The sequence below is a fragment of the Vipera ursinii genome (assembly GCF_947247035.1).
Source record: "Vipera ursinii genome assembly, chromosome: 1".
NCBI classification, from domain to species: Eukaryota; Metazoa; Chordata; class Lepidosauria; order Squamata; family Viperidae; genus Vipera; species Vipera ursinii.
Window position 1 is genome coordinate 173,415,090 of NC_139512.1, and position 21,736 is coordinate 173,436,825.

The window sequence follows — 21,736 nt, forward strand, 5'->3', positions numbered from 1 at the left end:
AGACCCCAATTTTTACCCCCAAAAACTGGAAAAAGTTATTGACTCAAGTATAAGCCGAGGCTGGGAAATGCAGCAGCTCACGGTAAATTTCAAAAATAAAAATACAGGTAGATAATAAAATTGCTTTAATTGAGGCATGTGGAAAAGAGGGTCAACAAAAACAATATATTATCAGTATATTCAACAAAAACAATATATAACATTAAAGTATTAACAATAACTTTAAATGTACAAAAACCTTAACTCAATAAGCAACCAAGCTAAAACACAAGCATCAAAATCCTTCAAAACTGGATTCCTCCTCCTCATCTGTATGTCCAAACACAGCTTCAGCTGTAGCTGGTGTGAGGTTATTATCATATACATTGTCACAGAGTTCGCAGTCATCACTATCACAGCTGTCGTCCTCATACAAAGCACTGTCTTTACTGCCATCCATAGCATTACTTATGCCACATTTCTTGAAGGCGTGCTTCACCATGTCCTCTGGAATCTCTTCCCATGCATCACGAACCCACTTTGCTATCAGTTCTATGTCAGGCTTCATCATATTTCCACCTTTTGTTAGTCGGGCTTGACCAGATGATATCCATTCACACCACATCTTTCGCACACGGTCTTTGAAAGGTTTATTTAAACACACATCTAAGGGCTGTAATACAGATGTAAGCCCACCTGGAATAACGGCTAAAGTAACTTGAGAAGACTTTGCCAATATTTTTATGTCATCAGATGTGTGGGCTCTGAACATATCCCAAACTAGCAATGATGGTTTTTTCTTTAAGGCTGCTCCTGGTCGTCTGTTCCAAACTTCTTCCAGCCACTTTTTTGTTCCATCTTCATCCATCCAGCCTTTAACATGTGTGCGCACTGTAATTCGTGGTGGGAAATTGACCTTTTTAGGCAAGGTCTTTCTTTTAAAAATAATGACAGGCCGCAGCTTAGTTCCATTAGCCAAACATGACAGAACGACTGTAAAATGGTTTTTCTCATTACCTGTGGTTCTGAGTAAAACAGTTTTGTCTCCCAAACTTGCCACGGTTCTGTTGCTTGGAAGATCAAAGGTCATAGGTGTTTCATCCATATTCCCAATATCTCCCAGGTCACAGGTCTGCAACCCGCGGCTCTGGAGCCGCATGCGGCTCTTTCAGCCGTCTCCTGTGGCTCCCAGTCCTTTGCCATATGCAGTCCAAAAAAAAAAAAAAAAGCGGGACTAAAAAAGTGCAATCAATTCAAATATGCAGGGTAGGTGCATAGTGTTCTGAACCAGCCCTCTTCTAACAAACCCCTTATCAGAAAGAAGAGACTGGAGAGCGTCCAAGGCTAAAAGGCTTCTGCCAAGATTTAATTACGCAGTTAACAAAAACACTAGAGCTTGTCTTCTCAAGCGGAAAAGTTGCTTTCAGCAACCAGCCCCTCCCCAAACACTCCTTTTATAGAGAGCTCAGGGCGTGGTCTCCCTGTGCCTCCTCCCGAGGAGTCCCATAGCCTTTCTTTGTTTGTTCCTGCTCGATTGCCTCCTGCGTCGGGCGTCCTTGAACAGGGCCAGCTGTGGGTCATCATCCTCCGCACTCTCGGGCTCACGCAGCTGAGAAGAGGTCCCCGGCTGAGGACTCTGCAAAGCCTCCAAACCATCATCAGCCGGTTCGTCTCCCTCCTCCCCCTCATCTGAGTCCTCCGATACGTCGGAGCCGGCTGTCGGACCCACAGGCTGGCCCTGAGTCACAACACATAGCTCACCTTGGCTCCACTATTCAGTCAAATCCTGTTCTACGCATGCGCGCATGTATGCGCATGTGCACACATTTTTTGCAGCTCCCAGTTTTTCCTTTTGTGAGGGAAACGGTTCCGAGTGGCTCTTTCACTGTTTCAGGTTGCTGACCCCTGTCCCAGGTCATAGTTATGGATCTTTCTTTGTTTTATGATGAATGAATGGAATGACATCACTTTTTCATCAAGGTCTTTTGGCAACTTCTGTGAAATCTTTGTTCTTTGCCGCAAACATAGGCCATACCTATTCATGAAGCCAGTACACCATCCTGCTGACGCAACAAAATTTTCAATGCCTGGTGCTTTTAATTTGTCATCTTTAGCCATTTGAAGGGCATGTAAGCGAATTCCCATGCGTGTTACGCAGTAACCATTTTGACGACACTCCATAACCCATTTATGCAATTCAGTCTCAAGAGCCCCATATGGAGTTGTTAAACCACGTCGAGCTTTTTTTGCCTTTGGAATCTTTTCCAAGTCAGCTTTCATTTACCGCCACTCCCTCACTTGTTTTTCATCAACACCAAATTCCCTACTTGCAATACTGTTATTGCTTTTTTCTGCTCTTGACACAACCTTTAGTTTGAAAGCAGCTTCGTATGACCTGCGTTTTTGTTTTGGTGCAGGATTAGAAGTACTGGGATCCATTTCTAACAGGAAAAAAAACTTTAAAAAAATGCCATACCATAAAATAAAAATATACCGTAAACCCAACTCTAAAATTACTGTAACTAGAGTACAATCAAAATAAAGCTCTATCTGCTCCTCCCCCCCAAAAAAAAATATAATTTGACAATATGTATGTGTATATTATGTCATATTTGCAAAGAACTTTTATGTCTGAAGAAAAGAACTGCGGTGTCTTCAAGCAATGCTTTGCAATTGTGACACTACAAAAATAAACAATCATTTATTGTAACTGCTTTGGAGTGTGAGCAGCAATTCTGGGACTGTAGCAGTGGAAGCTTCAGCTATTTCCACAACCACCTAACCAATTTTACCATAATTAAAATTAAATTCCTTTCAGGAGTGCGATGGGACTGTATAACACATAAACACGAATAGAAAACCGATACTTTTTTACATACATCTATCTATATATATATATTTATTTTTTTATTTTAATCTATATATACACACACATATATATACCGTATATATATACACATATGCATATATATATATATTGATCTTTTGCCTCCGGGGTTCATGCTAGTCTTTCATGCTATGAAACAGAGCATGCGCAGGCTCCTTACCTCTATCGCGTTTAAGCTGTACTACGCCTGCACGGTAGGACTTTCTTCATTCGCAGCCCATCCGGATGACGTGTCACGCTGGGAGCTGCATCTTCTGTGAATGGCGATCCCGGAAGCACCAAAGCCTCGGCCGCGCGCAAGTCCTCGGTAAGTTCTTTTTTTTTTTGTTCACTGGAGTATAAGCCGAAGTGGATTTTTCAGCCCAAAAAGTGGGCTGAAAAATTCGGCTTATACTCAAGTATATACGGTACTTGTGATCAGTAAGTTGAAAAGTATCTATCACTGAAATGAAACTGATTATCTAGAATTCAAGCCTACAAAGTAAGAGGAAAGATCAACGTGCTATTCAGGTGCAAAGTAAGTGCCCTATAGAGTCTGAGAGAATATAGGATGTTTCTAGTGGTTAAAGAATACAAACAGTAGATAATCATAATTAAATGAAAAAACCTTTTGAACTTCTTGTAGCTCTTCTGTAATATATTCCATCAGTGAAGATAGCTCTCCTTTTAGCCTTTACATGAAAGGAGGGCAAGTGAGTGAATGGTTTTGCCCTTAAAGTTATCATTCCTAGTGTTTCATAAGGTAAAATTTTATCTAGGCCAGATAATCATAATTAAGAAGCTGATACCTGGACAAGATAAAAAATTTACTTTATGAAACACTAGGAACTCTCAGGGCAAAGCCCTCCTATAAGACAAAGGCTAAAAGGAAAGCCATGTTCACTGATGGAATATATTATACAACAGTTGCAAGAAGTTCAAAAGGTTTCTTCATTACATAGAACAGTACTGTAGAGACACTCTTAGGAGCACCCAGGACAATAAGCATGAGGCAACTCTGTTGTTCAGTACTTTAAGTGTTGAATAACTGTGAAAAAAAATTCTCAAGCAAATGTTCAATAAAATAAAAGCCAATGCATTAGAATGCAAGAATAACTGCATTTAAATACTCAAGGTACAGATATGGTTAATAGGTTTCCCTTTGTGGGGCTGGAAAAAACAAAAGCCATTTGCCATTTTGTATTATAAGTTATCAAGGGGGCAGCATGCAGTCAAAATGTTCTGTATCTTTTATATCTTGAAATGCAGTGATGGTGAACATTTTGCCTTGTGAGACAATTTACTTATGCAGGCAATCCTTGTTTAGCAACCACAATTGGAACCGGCATCTTGATCATTAAGCGAAGCAATCGTTAGGTGAAGCAGTTAACTGTGCTTATTATCTTACTAGTTTTCCTTTTCTTTACAGACCTGCAGGAGTTATACTTTTTCATCACTGTTGTAACTGCCATTGCTAAACAAGGAAGCTGTTAAATGAGGATCATCTGTAAAAGCATGAAGCAATAGTGATCCTGTGCTGCATAGCAACAATGGAAACTAAATGTGTCATAGGAATCATGGGGATCCTTCAAATCACTGAACAGCTCACTCAATTTTGTCAGTTACTTATGGAATTATGAGGAAGGAAGACAGATGCATTGGATTGATATATTGCAAAGATCTAAAAGATGAGATCGTCCTTGTCTCTTTAGTACAGCAATGGAAATAGAAATTAGCACTCTTTACATAGCTGCTATTGGTGTTGTATCTTTCTATAAAAAGACCGTACCAAAGAAGATGCAATTACAAGGTTTAGCCATTACATAGTTATTGCAGCAACAGTGAGCTATTATTTTATCTGCCTGAATATTTTAAAAGGATAAGAGATAATCTCTAAAAATGTCAATGTAAACTAGCCTGGTGAATCAAATGTATCTCTTTCTGTGATCAATTTTTTCTCCACTGACTGAGTATGGGAATCCTGAAATGAAGAGCTTCTAGAATTCTGCAAAACAACAGTATTTTTTTCTAGAAATATTTTACAAATATTCAGTCATATGGAAATGTGATCTTTAGTAATACTGATTATTCAAGAAAATAGACCTGTGGTAACCCATATGGTAGGCAGTATATCTATTTTGTAATATAACCCATTTCACTGTCTTCAAATTGAATAATGAAGAGTAGATCTGTGAATATTTCTACTACTATCATCCCATAAGATGATAGTCAACAATTTAGGACAGGGGTGTCAAACTGCCGGCCCATGGGCCGGTTTCATCATACCGAAGCCACGCTCACCCCATTGCCAGCAATGCAAAAAGAGTAGCAATAGATTAGGATGGAAACAGAAGCCATAGTTAAAACTGCCAATATGGTAGGTTTTGGTTTGTTTATTTATTTGTTTGTTTGTTTGTTTGTTTATTTATTTATTTATTTTTACTGCCCTTCTCCCGAAGGACTCAGGGCAGTGTACAGGGCAATAAATATCAAAATATAAATACAAAAGTTAAAAAGAAGTTAAAAAGAATTAAATAATTATGCCCAATATAATACAATAATAAACTGTGTTAAAACTAAATCCAACCCCAAACCCATCAGACCAGGCCAGATTGTTCAAATAAATAAAGTTTTTAAATTGCGCCAGAAGGAGCGAAGGTCGGGGGCCATCCGGAGCTCAACCAGAAAGCGGTTCCATAGGTCTGGCGCGCCCACAGAGAACGCCCTCCCCCTGGGGACCACCAATTGACATTCTCTGATCGGAGGCACCCTGAGGAGGCCCACTCTGTGGGAGCGCACTGGACAAAGGGAAGTTGATGCCGGCAGCAGGTGCTGCCGTAGGTAATCCGGACCCATGCCATGTAGGGCTTTATAGGTCATTACCAGCACCTTGAATCTCACCCGGAGGGCAACTGGCAGCCAATGCAGCTCGTGGAGCAGAGGTGTAACATGGGAGTATTGGGAGACCTCCAACACAACTTGCGCGGCTGCATTCTGCACCAGTTGAAGCCTCCGAGTGGTCCTCAAGGGCAGCCCCATGTAGAGAGCGTTGCAGTAGTCCAAACGAGAGGTCACGAGTGCATGAGTGACTGTACGCAAGGCATCCCGGTCTAGATAGGGCCGCAACTGGTGCACCAGGCGAACCTGGGCGAAGGCCCCCCTAGTCACAGCTCCTATATGATCTTCTAAGGAGAGCTGTGAATCTAGAAGGACCCCCAAGTTGCGAGCCTGATCTACGGGGGGTAATAACTCACCCCCCATATTAAGAGATGGAAAATTCTGCATTTCCCGGGATGCCAACACGCACAGCCACTCAGTCTTGTCAGGCTTGAGGTGAAGCCTGTTCCTCCCCATCCAGACCCGGACCGCCTCCAGGCAACGGGACATCACGTCAAGGGCATCACTAGGGTGGTTTGGGGTTGAAATAAAAAGCTGGGTATCATCAGTGTACTGATGATAACCAACTCCAAAACCACGAATGATCTCACCCAGAGGCTTCATGTAGATGTTGAACAGGAGAGGCAAGAGGACCGATCCCTGAGGAACTCCACAAACAAGGGGCCTCAAGGTCGACCTCTGCCCTCCTACCAACACCGACTGCGAACGCCCCAGAAGGTAGAACCACTGAAGAACTGTGCCTCCCACTCCCAACCCCCTGAGGCGCCGCAGCAGGATACCATGGTCGATGGTATCGAAAGCCGCTGAGAGGTCTAATAGGACTAGGACAGAGGAACAACCCCTGTCCCGAGCCCGCCAGAGATCATTCACCAGCGCGACTAATGCCGTCTCCGTGCTGTACCCGGACCTGAAGCCCGATTGGTACGGGTCTAGATAATCAGCTTCCTCCAAGAACAGAGGGAGCTGATGCGCCACCACGCTCTCAACAACCTTCGCAAGAAAGCGAAGGTTGGAGACCGGACGAAAGTTATTTAATACAGCTGGGTCCAGGGCAGGCTTCTTGAGGAGGGGTCTCACCACCGCCTCCTTCAAGGTGGCGGGAAAACTATGTTTAGTATGTACCATACCATTTAAAGCTGGCAAACTTAAGGAAACAATGGTCACTTGGACTGGAATGGGAAACGACTAGCACGCAAGTGCGGGGGAACCTTTACCTTTACCTTAGTTACAATTAAGATGAAAAAATTAACTCTATAATCTACCCTTGAATCTACACCCTTTGCAGGAGTATAAAGCAAATAAAAGCTGAAGTAAAATCATAAGCACAGTTGGAAGTTTCACTTAATGACTGCTTTGCTTAATGATCAAGTTGCTAGTCCCAACTGCAATCACTAAATGAGAACTATTGTCAAGGAATGAACCCTACTGCTTTTAGGACTGCAGTGTGCTTCTAACTTGCCAACGGGGGGGGGGGGGGGGGAGGGAGGGAGGGAGAGAGAGAGAGAGGGGGGGGGTGTCTTTATCAGTGTGAGACCCGAAGCTGCTTAAGAATTGTTTTCGCAAACTAAAGTTTGTTCTCATATTAACTACTAGAAGATGTATCGGACAATGTGACCTGTACATCAGAGGGGTGGAAGAAGTTTTGTTCTTTGAATTAACTGCTTTCCACCTTTTTTCCTTAGAGCTAACTTCCCTTTGACCCTACTGGTTTGATTCTGCTCAATAAAAGTAATCATTAGAAGTTTGCAATAGCTCTGATGTTTTGTTTGGTGGACTTTTCAGTGGGGGGTTGACATCGATATTGCTAGTAACAGAATACTGAAAACCTACTAAAGTAATTTTCCAGATCAACTTATTTTTAGCATAATGAAGACAGAATTATTCCAAGTCGCTCACATTCCCCCTCCCCAGAATAAGGAATATTTTCTATAATGCTTCCGTTTCCTTCCCTATATTCCCAGGATCTTAAGACACTTCATTATGGCATGCAAATTCCATGGATCTATAATGGTAATCATATTTCTGTAATGTGTATGCCACTGTAGTTGTAAAGTGCCATAGGAAGTATACCCGATGTAAAAGCCACCGTTAATATTACTATATAGATACTATGAATCAAAGTCAAATTGACAAAGAAAACTATCTTGATCTAAATATATTCAGTAGTTTAGCGACTTAAAACCAAATGACAGCTTTATTTCCCATCACGCCTGGCCTTTAAAAGCCCTTAAATCTGGAGGGTGAGCAATATGAAGGCCTTTAGTACTATACTGAAGAGTATTCATGGACATGCTACTTTTTTATAAGTCTGTATTTGAATGTGGATCAAAATTAAGATATTGTTATGAAATGATCACCTATAATTTCTAATGTGGACGCACTATAAGCTTAGGATCTAACAATGAAATTTCAAATAAGATAGTCTCTATAAATGGAGAATGGAAAGTATGGAATCTACAATATCTATTTAATACTTCAAAAAGTTTCAAAGTTCTGGTATTAGCATGACTGGAATTAACTGAATACTTTAATACATTACAGTAGGGATACTTCTGAGTTAAATAATTTAATCTGTCTTTTTGAATTCAATTTAATTGATTGCTTCAAAGAGATGAAGACAGTAAGTTTATGTTCTTTTAAATACTATAGTTGATCTGGAAAACACAGAACTATATTGGAGCTGGTCAGCACTGGATTTGATGAAGAATAGGCAGGAGCTTCTGCAGAAGTGTTGACTACTTTAGCCATTGAAAAAAGTGGTGGAAAAATACACTTTGGGAAAATACATTACTGTCCTATTCATGCTTCTTGGAATGATTTTGAATTTTTTTATTTCAGCTAGCAGAAGACTTGCTTTGTGAAAAATCCTTACATACGGTACATGCATGTTATCTGAGCTAGGCAGTGTTTTCTTCCTAAGTGTTACCCTAAAGGGAAATGTTCTATCTGGTTTGTTTTACTAAGCAAAGTTGGCATCCTTCAACTTCTTGGCCTTTGCCTATAACACATGAGACACAATCATGTCTGTCAGATGTAGTAACTTTACTCAAGCATTGCATACACTTACAGAAAGGCTTCTTTAATAGTCTATAAACGTTAAAACTTTATTAAGAGATAGAACAGACTGAACAAAAGCTTCAATGAAACCTATATTTTCTCAAATCATTCCTTTTCAAATACAGATTAATAAGGAAAAACAATAACACTAACCACAAGGAACAAGAAAATAGAAATGATTTGGGGAAATATTAAGATGAAGAGAAAAAAAATCAGAAAATGCTGCTGAAAATACTGTTCTGGGGGTTGAGAAGGAGCTGAGGTAACATAGTAGATGCTGCTATGGACAGAGATACAGAAGTATAGTATGCCAAAAATTGCTTTCTTGGAACATTCCAAATGATACACAGCGCAGACATGGAAGCTCATGCTACAGAAATATTACAGTGAAGAATCAAATAATCAAAGGGATGTTTGGGAACAGCTTTTACTGTATAAGAACTATACCACAGACTAACAAAGGACTATTAATAAGTATTTAAATTAAGTTGCATAATACTGTGCATTTATTTATTAAATTTATATATTGCCCATTTATCTGTTTGGAGTAACTCTACAGTGCGTAGACTAAGTAAATTTAACAATTCCATATAAATTATACTTATTTTCAAAAACATTATGGCATCTTAAAGAGTAACAGTATTGATAAAAGGGATGTGAATGAAGAAATAAATGATAACAGGATAATTTTTTAGCATTTCTTCCCTCATGTAAATAACTGCATATACTCTTTTCTGATGACTATATGAATTTAATTAAATGGATTTTAGCTGAGTATGACATGTTGTTTTATTACAAATGAACACCAGTTGGCCTCTAAGAAATTGTTTTCAACCAAACACAGCCTATACGTCTTTATTAAGAAAACTTAATAAAAGTTTTAATAAAACTTATTTAAACTTATTTCCAGATGTTTAAACTTATTCCAAGATAATTTGCTTACACAGTTACAGACCTGAAGGACTTTTATACCATGCTCTTCATTTTTGAAACACTATATATAGACTCTAAGCAGTATGATATTAATTTAATAAATGTTTTGGTTGACTAACCCTTTGGATACTCCAGCTCTGTCATTTACTATTTTTACTTCTTTTACACAGCCGTATTGGGAAAAAAATTTCCTCAGGTCATTCTCATTAGTCTATTAAAATAAATAAAGGGCGGGGGAAGAGAGAGAAAGACTGTATAATACTAGTAAATATAGTTAAAATACAACTATCACTTAATATTGACATTCTTTTAATAATTGGCATGTTTGCTCAATCAAAACTAATTTCAATCCATTCATTTATACAGTATTTTGAAAGTTACATTACTTTCCAATTATATTCTTCAGCAGTTTGTACAATAAGGATACCTGCAATATTTTCTAAAGTGGGCTGATTTTTCTAGACTTACCCATATTGTATATAATTCCACCTCCATCTCCTATGGTATTCTGAAATTTCTGTTTTGTTTTTTTTAAAAAAGGGAAATAATACCAGGGAGAGAAAATTCAGCACAGTTTCTTTGGATATGTTGGCATGCCTGATAATGAATGCCTTTCAGGACTATTTTATAGTCCAGAAAAGCTACTCTGCAGACAAACACAATGAAGTGTTATTGCAGGAAATAAAATGGGAAGGATTGGACTTTTTTAAAAAAAATGAATCACCTTGGAAGCACATTTTGTTAAAATAAAATGTTGAACAGGATACAACTAATAGCAATATCACTTAGACTTACAGACTGCTTCATAGTGCTTTACAGCCCTCTCTAAATGGTTTTCAGTTGGCATGTTGCTCCCAATAATCTGGGTCCTCATTTTTACCGACCCTGGAAGGCTGAAACAACCTTGAGACTGCTAGAATCGAACAGCTGGCAGTCGGCTAGAATTAGCCTGCAATACTGCATTCTAACCACTGCACCACCACAGCTCTCTATATACATTGAATAATATAGTTAAGAGTTAATATTTCATTAGAGTAGCACTTTTAAGTTTTTAATGCTGGATGCATAGTTAGATTATTTTACTAAGCTATGATGGAAGGGAATATATTTTCAAATATGTATGTTTCCTGTAGTTTCTAAGACTATAGACATTTTTGCTTTTGCTCTTTGTTAACTGCAACATTGGCCTTTGAATGGATTGGGGGTATCTAGTTTATACTTCTCTCAACATACATTTCCTCATTCATAATTGATTATAGGGGGAAAAACTGCATACTTTTCCATACTCAATAGAAGGCCCTATGGCTGAAAGGCAGTAAGAAGATGTTACCTGGATATTTTGAACGATACCACTTGGATATTTTCAAACTCAAGAATAATAATTTGAAAAACTAAAAAGTGAAATACCTGTGAATGAACTTGTGGGTGAATGAAAGATTTAAAAAGCAGGAGTACAATAAAAGGTAGAGTGATCAGAGCACATGGCTAATAAAATAAGATGATTTCCTACTCTTTATCTTCACAAAGACACTAGCAAATTTGTTTCTAGAAAATCCCCAACCCACTGAAATAGATCAAAGTGGGCAGGAATCCACTGTAATGACAATGCCATTTCATTAGATAACAACAAAGGGCTGAGATGGGGAAGAAGTAACTCTTTATTTTCCACATCTATGTACCAGATGATAAAATCATAAGAATAAATTCTTTGATATATGTAACAATATAATATAAAAACAATTTTATAATAATATAAAAACAATTCTATTATAATAAAATTTGGAACCACTCAAATTACCTTAAAATCAATTCCTCCAACAAAGATGCGATTAGGAATAACCGTTCCAAACCTTGGGGCACTGGTGGCGTTATTTAAAGGGACCGGCGACACAGTTTTAGGAGATGGAGACAAAGAATCAATTTGCCTCTGATTTGCAGTTTGCTGTTTAAAAGAACATATTCTTGTTAAATATATTTTCAATCTATTATGGATTTTCAAAAATTAAAATGAGGAAAAGAACAAACGTTATAATTATTTCTAGGGAATGAAAGCATTTTACTTTAATCCAAAGTAATTTAATACCATAGTATCAAAAGTTTTTCTATCTTAAGTTTTCATATACTCAACTCTTCTTAATCAATTCTATAAAGTTCTAAAAGCTATTATTTTCTAAGTGTATTAAATACTGTCTTAAAAGAATACAGTACTTTTAAAAAAATACGTATGAACATTATCCCTGCTTCATTACATAAGTAGGATATTTGTATCCTCTTTTCTTAGAACAGCTCATCTGTACAATGAAATTTACATTTAACCTAAAAAGTAAAACACTAATAAAAATTTGAATTCCACATAATTAATCTATACATTAAAAACATTTTTAGTTAGCTTTTTAAAAAAGATCCCATTACTTAAGCCAGGGCTTTTCAACCTTTTCACTCATTGTACCACTTTTAGGATATGGCAACATCCGAGTACCACCAGTTGCCTAGCAAGGTGTCAAAAACTTGACAAAAAATAAAAAAAGGAAAAAAGTGATGAAGTACAGGTAGTCCTCGACTTACAACAGTTCGCTTAGTGACTGAAAAAAGTGCCCCCCAAGCCACAGCTGAGCAAGACACTGGCCTGCCTGCCCGGCGGCGCTCTTCCTCCTGTCCAAGATTTTCATTGTTGTGAGCATTTCGGTTGAGGATTGGCAGCGGGGGTGGGGTAGGGTGGTTTGGTTTTTATTCCCCCCCCTCTGCTGGGTGGTTGCAGCAGGTTTTGGTCACTTCACGTTACCCTGTGACCGTCATAAATATGAATCAGTTGCCAGCTGGAACCTGGCGCTGATCCTGGCGCTTCCACTGAGCCCCGACAGCCCTGCAGCTCCAGCCATCTCTCACTCAGGCTTGTGCGGTGCTGTCACCGGTTCAGCTTGTTCCCCTCCCCCACTACCACTTTTCTAGGATGGTTGTGTACCACCTGCCATGTGCCAATGTACCACAGGTGGTACCCCGTACCATTGGTTGAAAAGCCCTGACTTATGTCACTGTTCACCGCCCTGAGTCCTTAGGGAGAAGGGCGGTATACAAATCAAATAAATAAATAATAAATATATTTCAAGTTATGTGTTTCAAAGTATTCCCATTCATAAAAATGAAGTTACCGGTATATGAAATCAGGTATCAGATTCATAGTTCATATCATTTATAGATATGTTCCAAAATCTATATACCGTAATTACTCTAAAGAAAACCTAATTAGCTATGCTTTTTTAGTGTATATTCTCACTCATAAAAATATAGCAGTTAAATCCAGTTAGGTTTGTTCATTCTTTCCATCTAAAGTTTGTTTTCTTACTTTAATAAATTCAAGGCAAACACCAGGCAATTTTTAGCTTTATTAGATTCAAATATTGTTATATTTGGTATTAATACTTTACTAAGAAACGTGATGACAGATTTCAGCTATTATTCAGTAAAGAACTAATAAAGGATGTTCTTAATTTGCTTATAAATAGTCTCAAACTCGGTCCTTCCCTCTGATCTCCTTCTGTCTGTAAAACTGCTCTACTTTGAAAGCACATACATAGTATGTCACAAAAATATAAAAAAAAATCAATTAATAATAAAATTATTTATCTCAGGGTTCCTAATTGTTAAGTTTCAATTTACTTTCCAGAAAAATACCACAGTCCTGAATAACTGAACTGTCCATTGTAGTGTATGTAAACTTTACATTGTAAAGCATGCACAGGAAGCGTTAGCATAGCATGATGTGCTATGAGCAACAGAACCACGACAAGGTCCTTCCTGAGTCTGTTGAAAACAAAGCCGAGAAAAAATACCATAAAAGTTCAATCATATACTGTAGGTAATTCAGAAATTAAAGTACAGTTATAAACATTGACAATAAAATTATTTTTTTCAGCATGGTTTTCCTCACATTGATAATGTATTCATTATCAATATATATCATACTATATATTTAAATCATTTGTGGCTATTTGGTACTATTATTACTTGAAAATTTTCCACTGAACAATTCTGACAATAGTATTTTTCTGGAATGTTTCAGAAACTATAGATTTAAACTAGTAAAGAGTTTGAAGGTAAAGCTCTAGTCTGCACTAATTGATTATTAGAGATTTTCATATTACCATTTATTATGTTTTCCTAACAGCAAAAGGAGTTAAAAACCAGTATTTGAAATACATTAACATACTGATAGTATCAGAACCATATAATGGGAGAATTCACATTTCTTCTGTTGTTTAACAAAGAAATCTTTACTGTACTATAGAGTACAAACATGAAACATTAAAAAAAATACTTCAATTTTAGGGCTAGAAATTCTAACCGATAGTATATTCTTACAGAGTAATTTCTTAAAATAATAGAATTTTTTTAAAATCCTCATACTATTAATACTATCATCAATAATTTAATTGAAGCTCAATAATTGAAGCTCAACAATTTAATTTCTATATTTTCTTCTTTCAAATATTTATTGAATTGTAAAGAAATGAGATTTGTCATATTTTAATAAAAGGGGAAATCAAATATGTAGATGTACAGAGATAAAAGAATAACAACAATGGAGAAAACTCTTATGTTCTCTGACAACGAGCTTATTACTATAGAATGGATCCTAGATTTGTAATAATTTTTAATAAATCAATTTCAATGTTTTCTAATTTATAATGCTTGCTTCCAAAGTTATTTCAAAATACTATATTTAAACTAACAATTTTTTTTGAAACATTCCAACACTGATCAATAAATAACTTGGATACACTATGAAATTACAATAAAATTATCAAGTTTCTTTTGAAGATATTTTTGAAAGTTTATCATTTTACAGATTGTTATGTAATTATGATGCAGTCTTATTATAAACTGTTATCATTTCATAATTTTAAAACACTAATATGTTTGTTTTGAATTATTTGGCATGAATTATATATTAGATTTCATTATCGTCTATTTTATGCTGTGATTATGTCAAAGGAGTTCTCTTTCCTATCCATGGTATTTGCAATATAATCTGCAAAGCAACGTTTTCTCAGACAGTAAATGGTTTATTATAATCACAACTGAACTGGAACTGGTCCTACCTTAAGTGGATTGTTAAAAGTAAGTCAGCAGATATTTGAAGATAAAATCACTAGTATTCAACAGGACTCGATACACACTGTAGTTCTATTATTGGAACAATTCAGGCTAATTATTTCAAAGTTTTGAGTATTAAAACCTAAAAATGCAGTTAGGAATCTGACTACTTGAGGACTTCTGGGAAACAAATGGAGAACTGAAGGAGAATTATTAACTGAAAGAGAATGAAGAGCCATCATATAGATCAGGTTTTCATAATTCTTCTCCTGTCAAGGAAGGGGCTTGAGATCACCCACAAGTGCTCCATAGTGCTATTCCTCATGAGAAGAATGCAAGACACCAACACCCAAAGTCCTGAGGGAAGGGAATAGCCATCTTGCTGAAACCATGGTTAGTGCCATCAAGGGGATACTGGGTATGCTTTTCTAATCACTTATGGAAATTGCTTTTTAACTGCATTTCAGCTATTGGGAACCTTTTCGATCAGTATGTTTTACAGTACCAGATGAATTTCCTTCAATCTTTAATGAAAGATGTTTTAAATACGGGCAGTCCTTGACTTACAACCACAATCGAGCCCAAAATTTCTATTGCTAAGTTAGTTGTTAAGAGAGTTTTGATCCTTTTTATGACTTTTGTCATTGTCACTTGTTAAGCGAATCACTGCAATTAAGTTAGTAACACAGTTGTTAAATGAAACTGGCTTCCCCATTGACTTTGCTCGTCAGATCACAAAAAGTGATCACATGACACTGGGAAACTGCACGTGTCATACATGCCAGTTGCTGAGCATCCGAATTTTGATCAAGTGACTGTGGGGATGCTGCAGCAACCGTTAAGTGTGAAAAACAGTTGTATCACTTTTTCAGTGCTATTATAACTTCTAATGATTACTAAATGAATGGTTTTAAGGCAAAGACTACGTATTCAAGTTTAAAGACATAAAAAAATATTTTGGAATAAACAGCAAAGGACTGATTAGAACTTTGATTCTGGAAAGTTACAAATGGGCTATGGGTCCAGATAGATTTGAAATAAGATTTTGGTATTAATTAAAAGATTCCTTTCCATGGGAAAATGTTTTTGTTTTGAATTCTCTTAAAAAACATAATTGGATGAGACTATGAAGGTTGGAGAACCTTCTGGAGAGAACCAGAAGAAACTAAAGATTACAATTAAAGGAGAATACTTACATTTTACTTACCAATTCAGAATGAAGCAAAGTATTTTAACACTGAAAATATTAAAGGATTTTTTGAAAAATGAAGTTAATTTTAAGAGTGCCTGCATCCACTGATAGACTGCTTCAAAGATGTTATGAAACAGGAAAAAAATTTTACCTAACAGGAGCGAGACTGATCTGAAAATGGATTTTAAAATGATAGGCTACAAAAATTATATGGAAAATGATGCCACATAGACATACAAAAGAAACCAGCTTAATAATTATGAAGGATGTACAACTAACAAACCAACACAGTGACATGGATAATTTTCCTATATTGGATTTAATAAAGAGGGTAGTTAAAACTTAGAAGAATTTTGGGAAAAGAGACGAAGAAAAAAATGAAAAGAATTCAAGTTCTACAACATTATTTGAAGGGACTGTAGATTATTAAAAGTAAAAGGAAATAGGTTTATTTGATCAAGGTTTAAATAGACAGGCTGTTATCCCTAGTAACCTGTAATCAGGGCTGAAACAAGGCTTTAATGATATTTTTTTTATAAATAAGGATATGGGAAGATCATTTGTTGTATTTTAAGAGAAGATGAAGTTACTAAAATAGTTTACTTGTGATAAAAGGGGAAATAATTTCTTTAAATATTTTTTTACTATATTGTTTCTTTGTTTTGTTTTTCTTGTTTTTTCTTCTGTACTTTCCATTTTTTAAAGTTTGTATTAGTTTTAATAAAAGAAAATTTAACTTTTAATAAAATTAAGTATAAAAGGGAATCTAAATACTTGCATGTTGAAAGTTTGTTGTTTCTAATAAATAGGGGATAACTATTTTTATCTTTAAAGTTACTTTTCTTCCTTTAGCTGTCTAACATAGTAGTACCAGGAACAGTACCAGGTTCTTTTGAAAGGTGCAGCAACTGGGCCACTCCTAGAAAAATGTAAATACGAATGAATGGAGAATAAGATCTTTAGCAAGTTGCCACTGACCAATTTCAAATAGTGTATGATGAAATAGAACTCTTTCAATTCAATTTCAATTGGGGATTGAAAATATCTTCGATCAAGATTGCCCATGCAATTAAAGCCTCGCCTTTTAAAAAATATACAAAGAAATACTGCAAATTAAAAAAGGGGCAGGGTCTCAGTTAAAGCCACATTTAAACCATTGTGGAACAGCCCCTACCTTGAGCACCATATGGTTAGGAATATGTAGTTTTACTTAATAATGCTCAACATTATTAGTTAAATCTTTCTAGTTCAGCTGCTTAACCTATATACGTTATTCTCTAGTGCTTCTGTTCCTACTTGGATAGCAGATTACAGAAAGGGTGATTTATTCTGTGACAGTTATGTATCAGAATTCCTAGTTCCATTTGAGCTATTTAACTGTAGGAACCATGGGATAATATACAGTACAGGAAAATGAGTGAAGATTTAATTAATATTCAGACAAAACCAAGACAAAGGGTGAGATATAGGATTTACTGTACCAGAATGTGAGCAGGGTAATTAACTAACTAAAGTCCAGTAACTACTCAATCCTGACAAGATACCGGTAGCAGCATAGTCATCAAGTGGTCAATTTCTCTAGCTCAGATATTTGATTTGGAGATGGCTACACCTCTTGAACATCAAATAAATCAGAAGTGTCTGTAACTGAAGAGAGAGAGCCTGGTATAATTTAGTCATGTTCTGGTAATCTCCCAGTAGGTAACTATAACGTGATGATTTGAAAATGTCTTGGAAACTTCCAACAGTATGATAGACAGCTGAATTTAAATCACAGTATTTAAAAATCAATTTTCCTGAATATTATGCTCTTCATAAATTTTAGATTCCTACAACAATTCGCCACCATGGCCAATCCCCAAATTTCAATACATTTGAAAAGCACTAAACAGGAAAACCTTCCAATCTTAGCTGCTGCCAAACTTTTAAGATCATTTTCAGAGGCTTTTCTCCAGGGTTCTTGTTGAATGAAGCTTCGTGAGAATCACCAGAAAAAAACATTTCAAGATGCAATTTTTTTAGAAAGTCCAGTGAGGACTGTGCAGTGACACACAAAAACAATCATCTGCCGGGAATTAGCTCCCATGTTTTATAGTTCAGACCTGTGAATTTTAAATGCTTAAACCAGGAGTGTTTTGTTCATTTTTTTAATTCCATGAGATATTTAATTCTTTATCCAATTTATATGACTGCCCATCTCAGCAAGCAACTTTGGGCCCTTTGAATGACTGTTCATTTTAAACATGTTAAGCAAATGTTTGCATTTTTTTAAAAAAATTCCATTTATATCCCGCCCTTCTCCGAAGACTCAGGGCAGCTTACAATCTAAGCACAAATCAATGTGCTTAGCAATAGCCTTCATTCTATGTATACGCCTGCTTATTAGGGCTTTCAGCCCCCCCAAGCGGCATTATTACAAAGTCAGCTTATTGCCCCCAACAATCTGGGTCCTCATTTTACCTACCTCAGAAGAATGGAAGGCTGAGTCAACCTTAAGCCTGGTGGGATGCGAACCTGCACTAATTGCAGGCAGCTGGTGTTACTTAAGGAGGCATTAGCCCACTGCTCCACCAAGGCTTATTAAAGTGTGCTTTTTTAAAAAATCCCATTTATATCCCGCCCTTCTCCGAAGACTCAGGGCGGCTTACAATCTAAGAAGCACAAATCAATGTGCTTAGCAATAGCCTTCATTCTATCTATGTATATGCCTGCTTATTAGGGCTTTCTGGGGCCCCCAAGCGGCATTTTTACAAAATCAGCTTATTGCCCCCAACAATGTGGGTCAGCTTCTTTGAGCTGAACTTGTTTCCTTTGTAAAAGTGCATGCTTAAATCTTTTAATCAAACTAACAAAATAAAATATTGAGTATCAAAATTTTTAAACCTTTGATGCAAAAATAAATAGTGGAAAACAGATGAAAGTATAAAATACCGTTCATATTTCTTGCATATATCCCGTTTCCTTTTGTATATTTTGTAATTTTTCTATTTCTTCCTGTAAAGCTTAAGAAATAATAATAAAAATATATTTTCTGCATCTACTATGGTTAGGCACAATTGTTTTGACTTTAAAAAGTTCTTCTATTTTTTAATTGCACTTTAACCATACAAAATTATCCTACAATAATAACAATGCCACGGGCGTTTATCACTTTTATATCGGAAAAATATTTTTGGTTTCCCTTATTGTGTCTGAGAAACATTTTTTAGTATCTTCCTGAAGACTTAAAAAAAAAAAATCAAGCTATTCTTGGTTCCTCCGTTTTATATTGAAATCAGGAGCGAAAATTCAAGCCATTACAGAATATCTCGACAACACAACTTTGGGGACAGGTTAAATACGAATACGTTCCGTACATAAAATCACCAGAGTTGCTCTCAAACCAAAGCAGCATTTACCTTCACCTCCTACCCAAATAGGGGGAAAAAATGGCTCAGTCCCCTAATGAAGAGCTGGCACTCTTAATGATGTGGAGAATATTGGAATTAGGATCACTTTCGCCAGGATAAAAAGACCTAGCATTAGTCTTTTTATTAGTCTTTTATTATTATTATTATTATTATTATTATTATTATTATTATTATTATTATTATTATTATTATTATTATTATTATTATTATTATTATTATCAAAGCGAAAGGCTAGCGCCTCCCCAACTACAGGGCGCGGAGCAAGGGAGCACAAGGCAGGAGCCTCGTCTCTCCGAAGCCCGATAGAATCGCCCCCCCCCCCGGCTCCGCCGCCGCCGCCAAGCCCCAACCGCCTCCCGCTGCCGTTAGGGGGCGCGTGCCCAGGAGGGCCGTTTCTTTAACCCAGGGGTCTTCAAACTTGGCCCTTTTATGACTTGTGGACTTCAAGTCCCAGAATTCCTCAGCCAGCGTACGCTGGCTGAGGAATTCTGGGACTTGAAGTCCACAAGTCATAAAAGGGCCAAGTTTGAAGACCCCTGCTTTAGCCCCTGCTGAGGGCCCCCTCCCACTTCGCGGGGAGAGAAAAGCGCCTCAAGTAATGGCGGGGAGGGGAGAGAAGACGGGAAGAAAGGGCGCGGCGTCTTGCTTGAGAGTGCTAGGGAGGAGGAGGAGGAGCATTAGCAGCAGCGTTCCTTGAGCGCTTGCGTATTTTGGCGGGAAAGCGACGTTAAAATCGTTCGCGGCTCCGGCTCTGAAGTGATTTCTCGCCCTTTCCCCGCGCCGTCCACTTTCCACCCCAGCCAAGTGCGCCGCTACCCGCCCCGTCCATTCCTAGGGCCCGTTTCAAGCCTAAGTACGCCTTTCTCTCAGGAATCCCCTGTCGGCCAAAGCCGGCCCTAAGGCGGCGCGCGCTCTGTTCGAGGGTGTCGGAGCGTCCTTTGGACGCTTGCAAGGTTTCGTACTAACCGAGGAATCGGGCTCCATCTTTCGCTTCACACGTACATACACGGCACGCCTCAAGTTCTGGGCAGCACGTTTCCCGCACGCAGCTCGCCTTCTCACGCAGCGGCCGCGCCTCCGTTACTAAGGGGAAAGGCAGGGGAAACGGGGTGGGCGGGCGCGACAAGTTCTCTACAGGTGCAGTGGCCCCTCGCTGGGCCAAGAGGTGGGGCCGAGGGTAAAGGCTTATAGCTACGTTTGGGCTAGCATCCGGAACTCTAAAAGTGAGGTGGGCGGGAGATTTAATGTCTATCTCATCAATTCCTTCCTTGGGGCCTCTTGGATTTTTTTGGGATTTTTTTTAAAAAATCTGTGTTAAACAATAGTTATGTAAACTGGTGGTGGTATATATATTGGTATGGAATGATTTATTGGGCTATGAGTTTTCTATTTTCCAATTTTATAATACATTCTTTACACAATCCTTAATTACAGCAAATTTACGTTTTTCAATATACTTTAAATTCACATCTCAGCCATTAGGAAATAGAGTGTCACACAAATGTTATAACTGAATAAATAAATTTCATGTTGCTTTCACATCCTCCTGTCTTATTAACTCAGGAAATAAATTATCTGTATTAGTGAATTTGATTAACTGGCAATTTATGTCAGTGCCAATTGTCACCTTTGCTCACCTCACACATCCATGGTTCATGCATCAGGAGATAACTAATGAACTGCCTGCCTTAGACTGACATCGTAAACTGATTGGTTCAGCTACCATATCACTGTGTATTTCTCCTCACAGTTTGGAAAGATGTTCTTTCATTATGAATTATTTAAATTAGTAAATTTGTAAAAAGAGTGTCTACCCTAGATGGGTAAACAGGAGATGAATTTCAATGCTACACAGGTTTTGGGTATTTATAAATCACACTATTCAAATTCCTTCCTGGTATCTTGCCAATCTTTTTGCTGTTTTAAATCTGTTAGTCTAGAGTCATACAAAAACATGACTTTTACCATACTACCTGTCCATGACACCTTCTAACTTGCTTCATGCTTGGAGGAGGCCAGTAAGATGCCAAGTCTTGTTTTTGCTTATCACTGCTTATCATTGGGCTTTAAACTCCATTATAGTGCCAGACAGAAGAGATTGATGCTTGAGACAGAAAACTGCCAGCCCTTGTCCCTGTTGCTGCTGTCACTCTCCCAACAACACTAGCACTTCTGAGATAGAAAACAGTCAGTTTTCAAGAGTTACCCCGTCTCCATTTACAACCTTCTGCATTCAAAAGTATAGGGGGGAGTGGAATAATTACTCACCTCTGTGCAAAGCAAAATATTATACTTTAGTAACAAGGA

The 21,736-nt window shown here is 37.5% G+C and overlaps 1 protein-coding gene across 1 annotated transcript in view; it reads right to left on the reverse strand.

The window, feature by feature from the left end:
• BOLL (boule homolog, RNA binding protein) overlaps positions 1-20,413 on the reverse strand; it is a gene marked incomplete at its 5' end in the record, with an annotated part of 44,800 nt that extends 24,387 nt beyond the window's left edge. Inside the window, 3 exons of the mRNA XM_083368720.1 lie at positions 9,853-9,944; positions 11,532-11,675; positions 20,396-20,413. Of these exons, the coding sequence (XP_083224846.1) occupies positions 9,853-9,944; positions 11,532-11,675; positions 20,396-20,413 (254 nt within the window). The remainder of the gene's footprint in view (positions 1-9,852; positions 9,945-11,531; positions 11,676-20,395) is intronic.
• Positions 20,414-21,736: the final 1,323 nt, after the last annotated feature.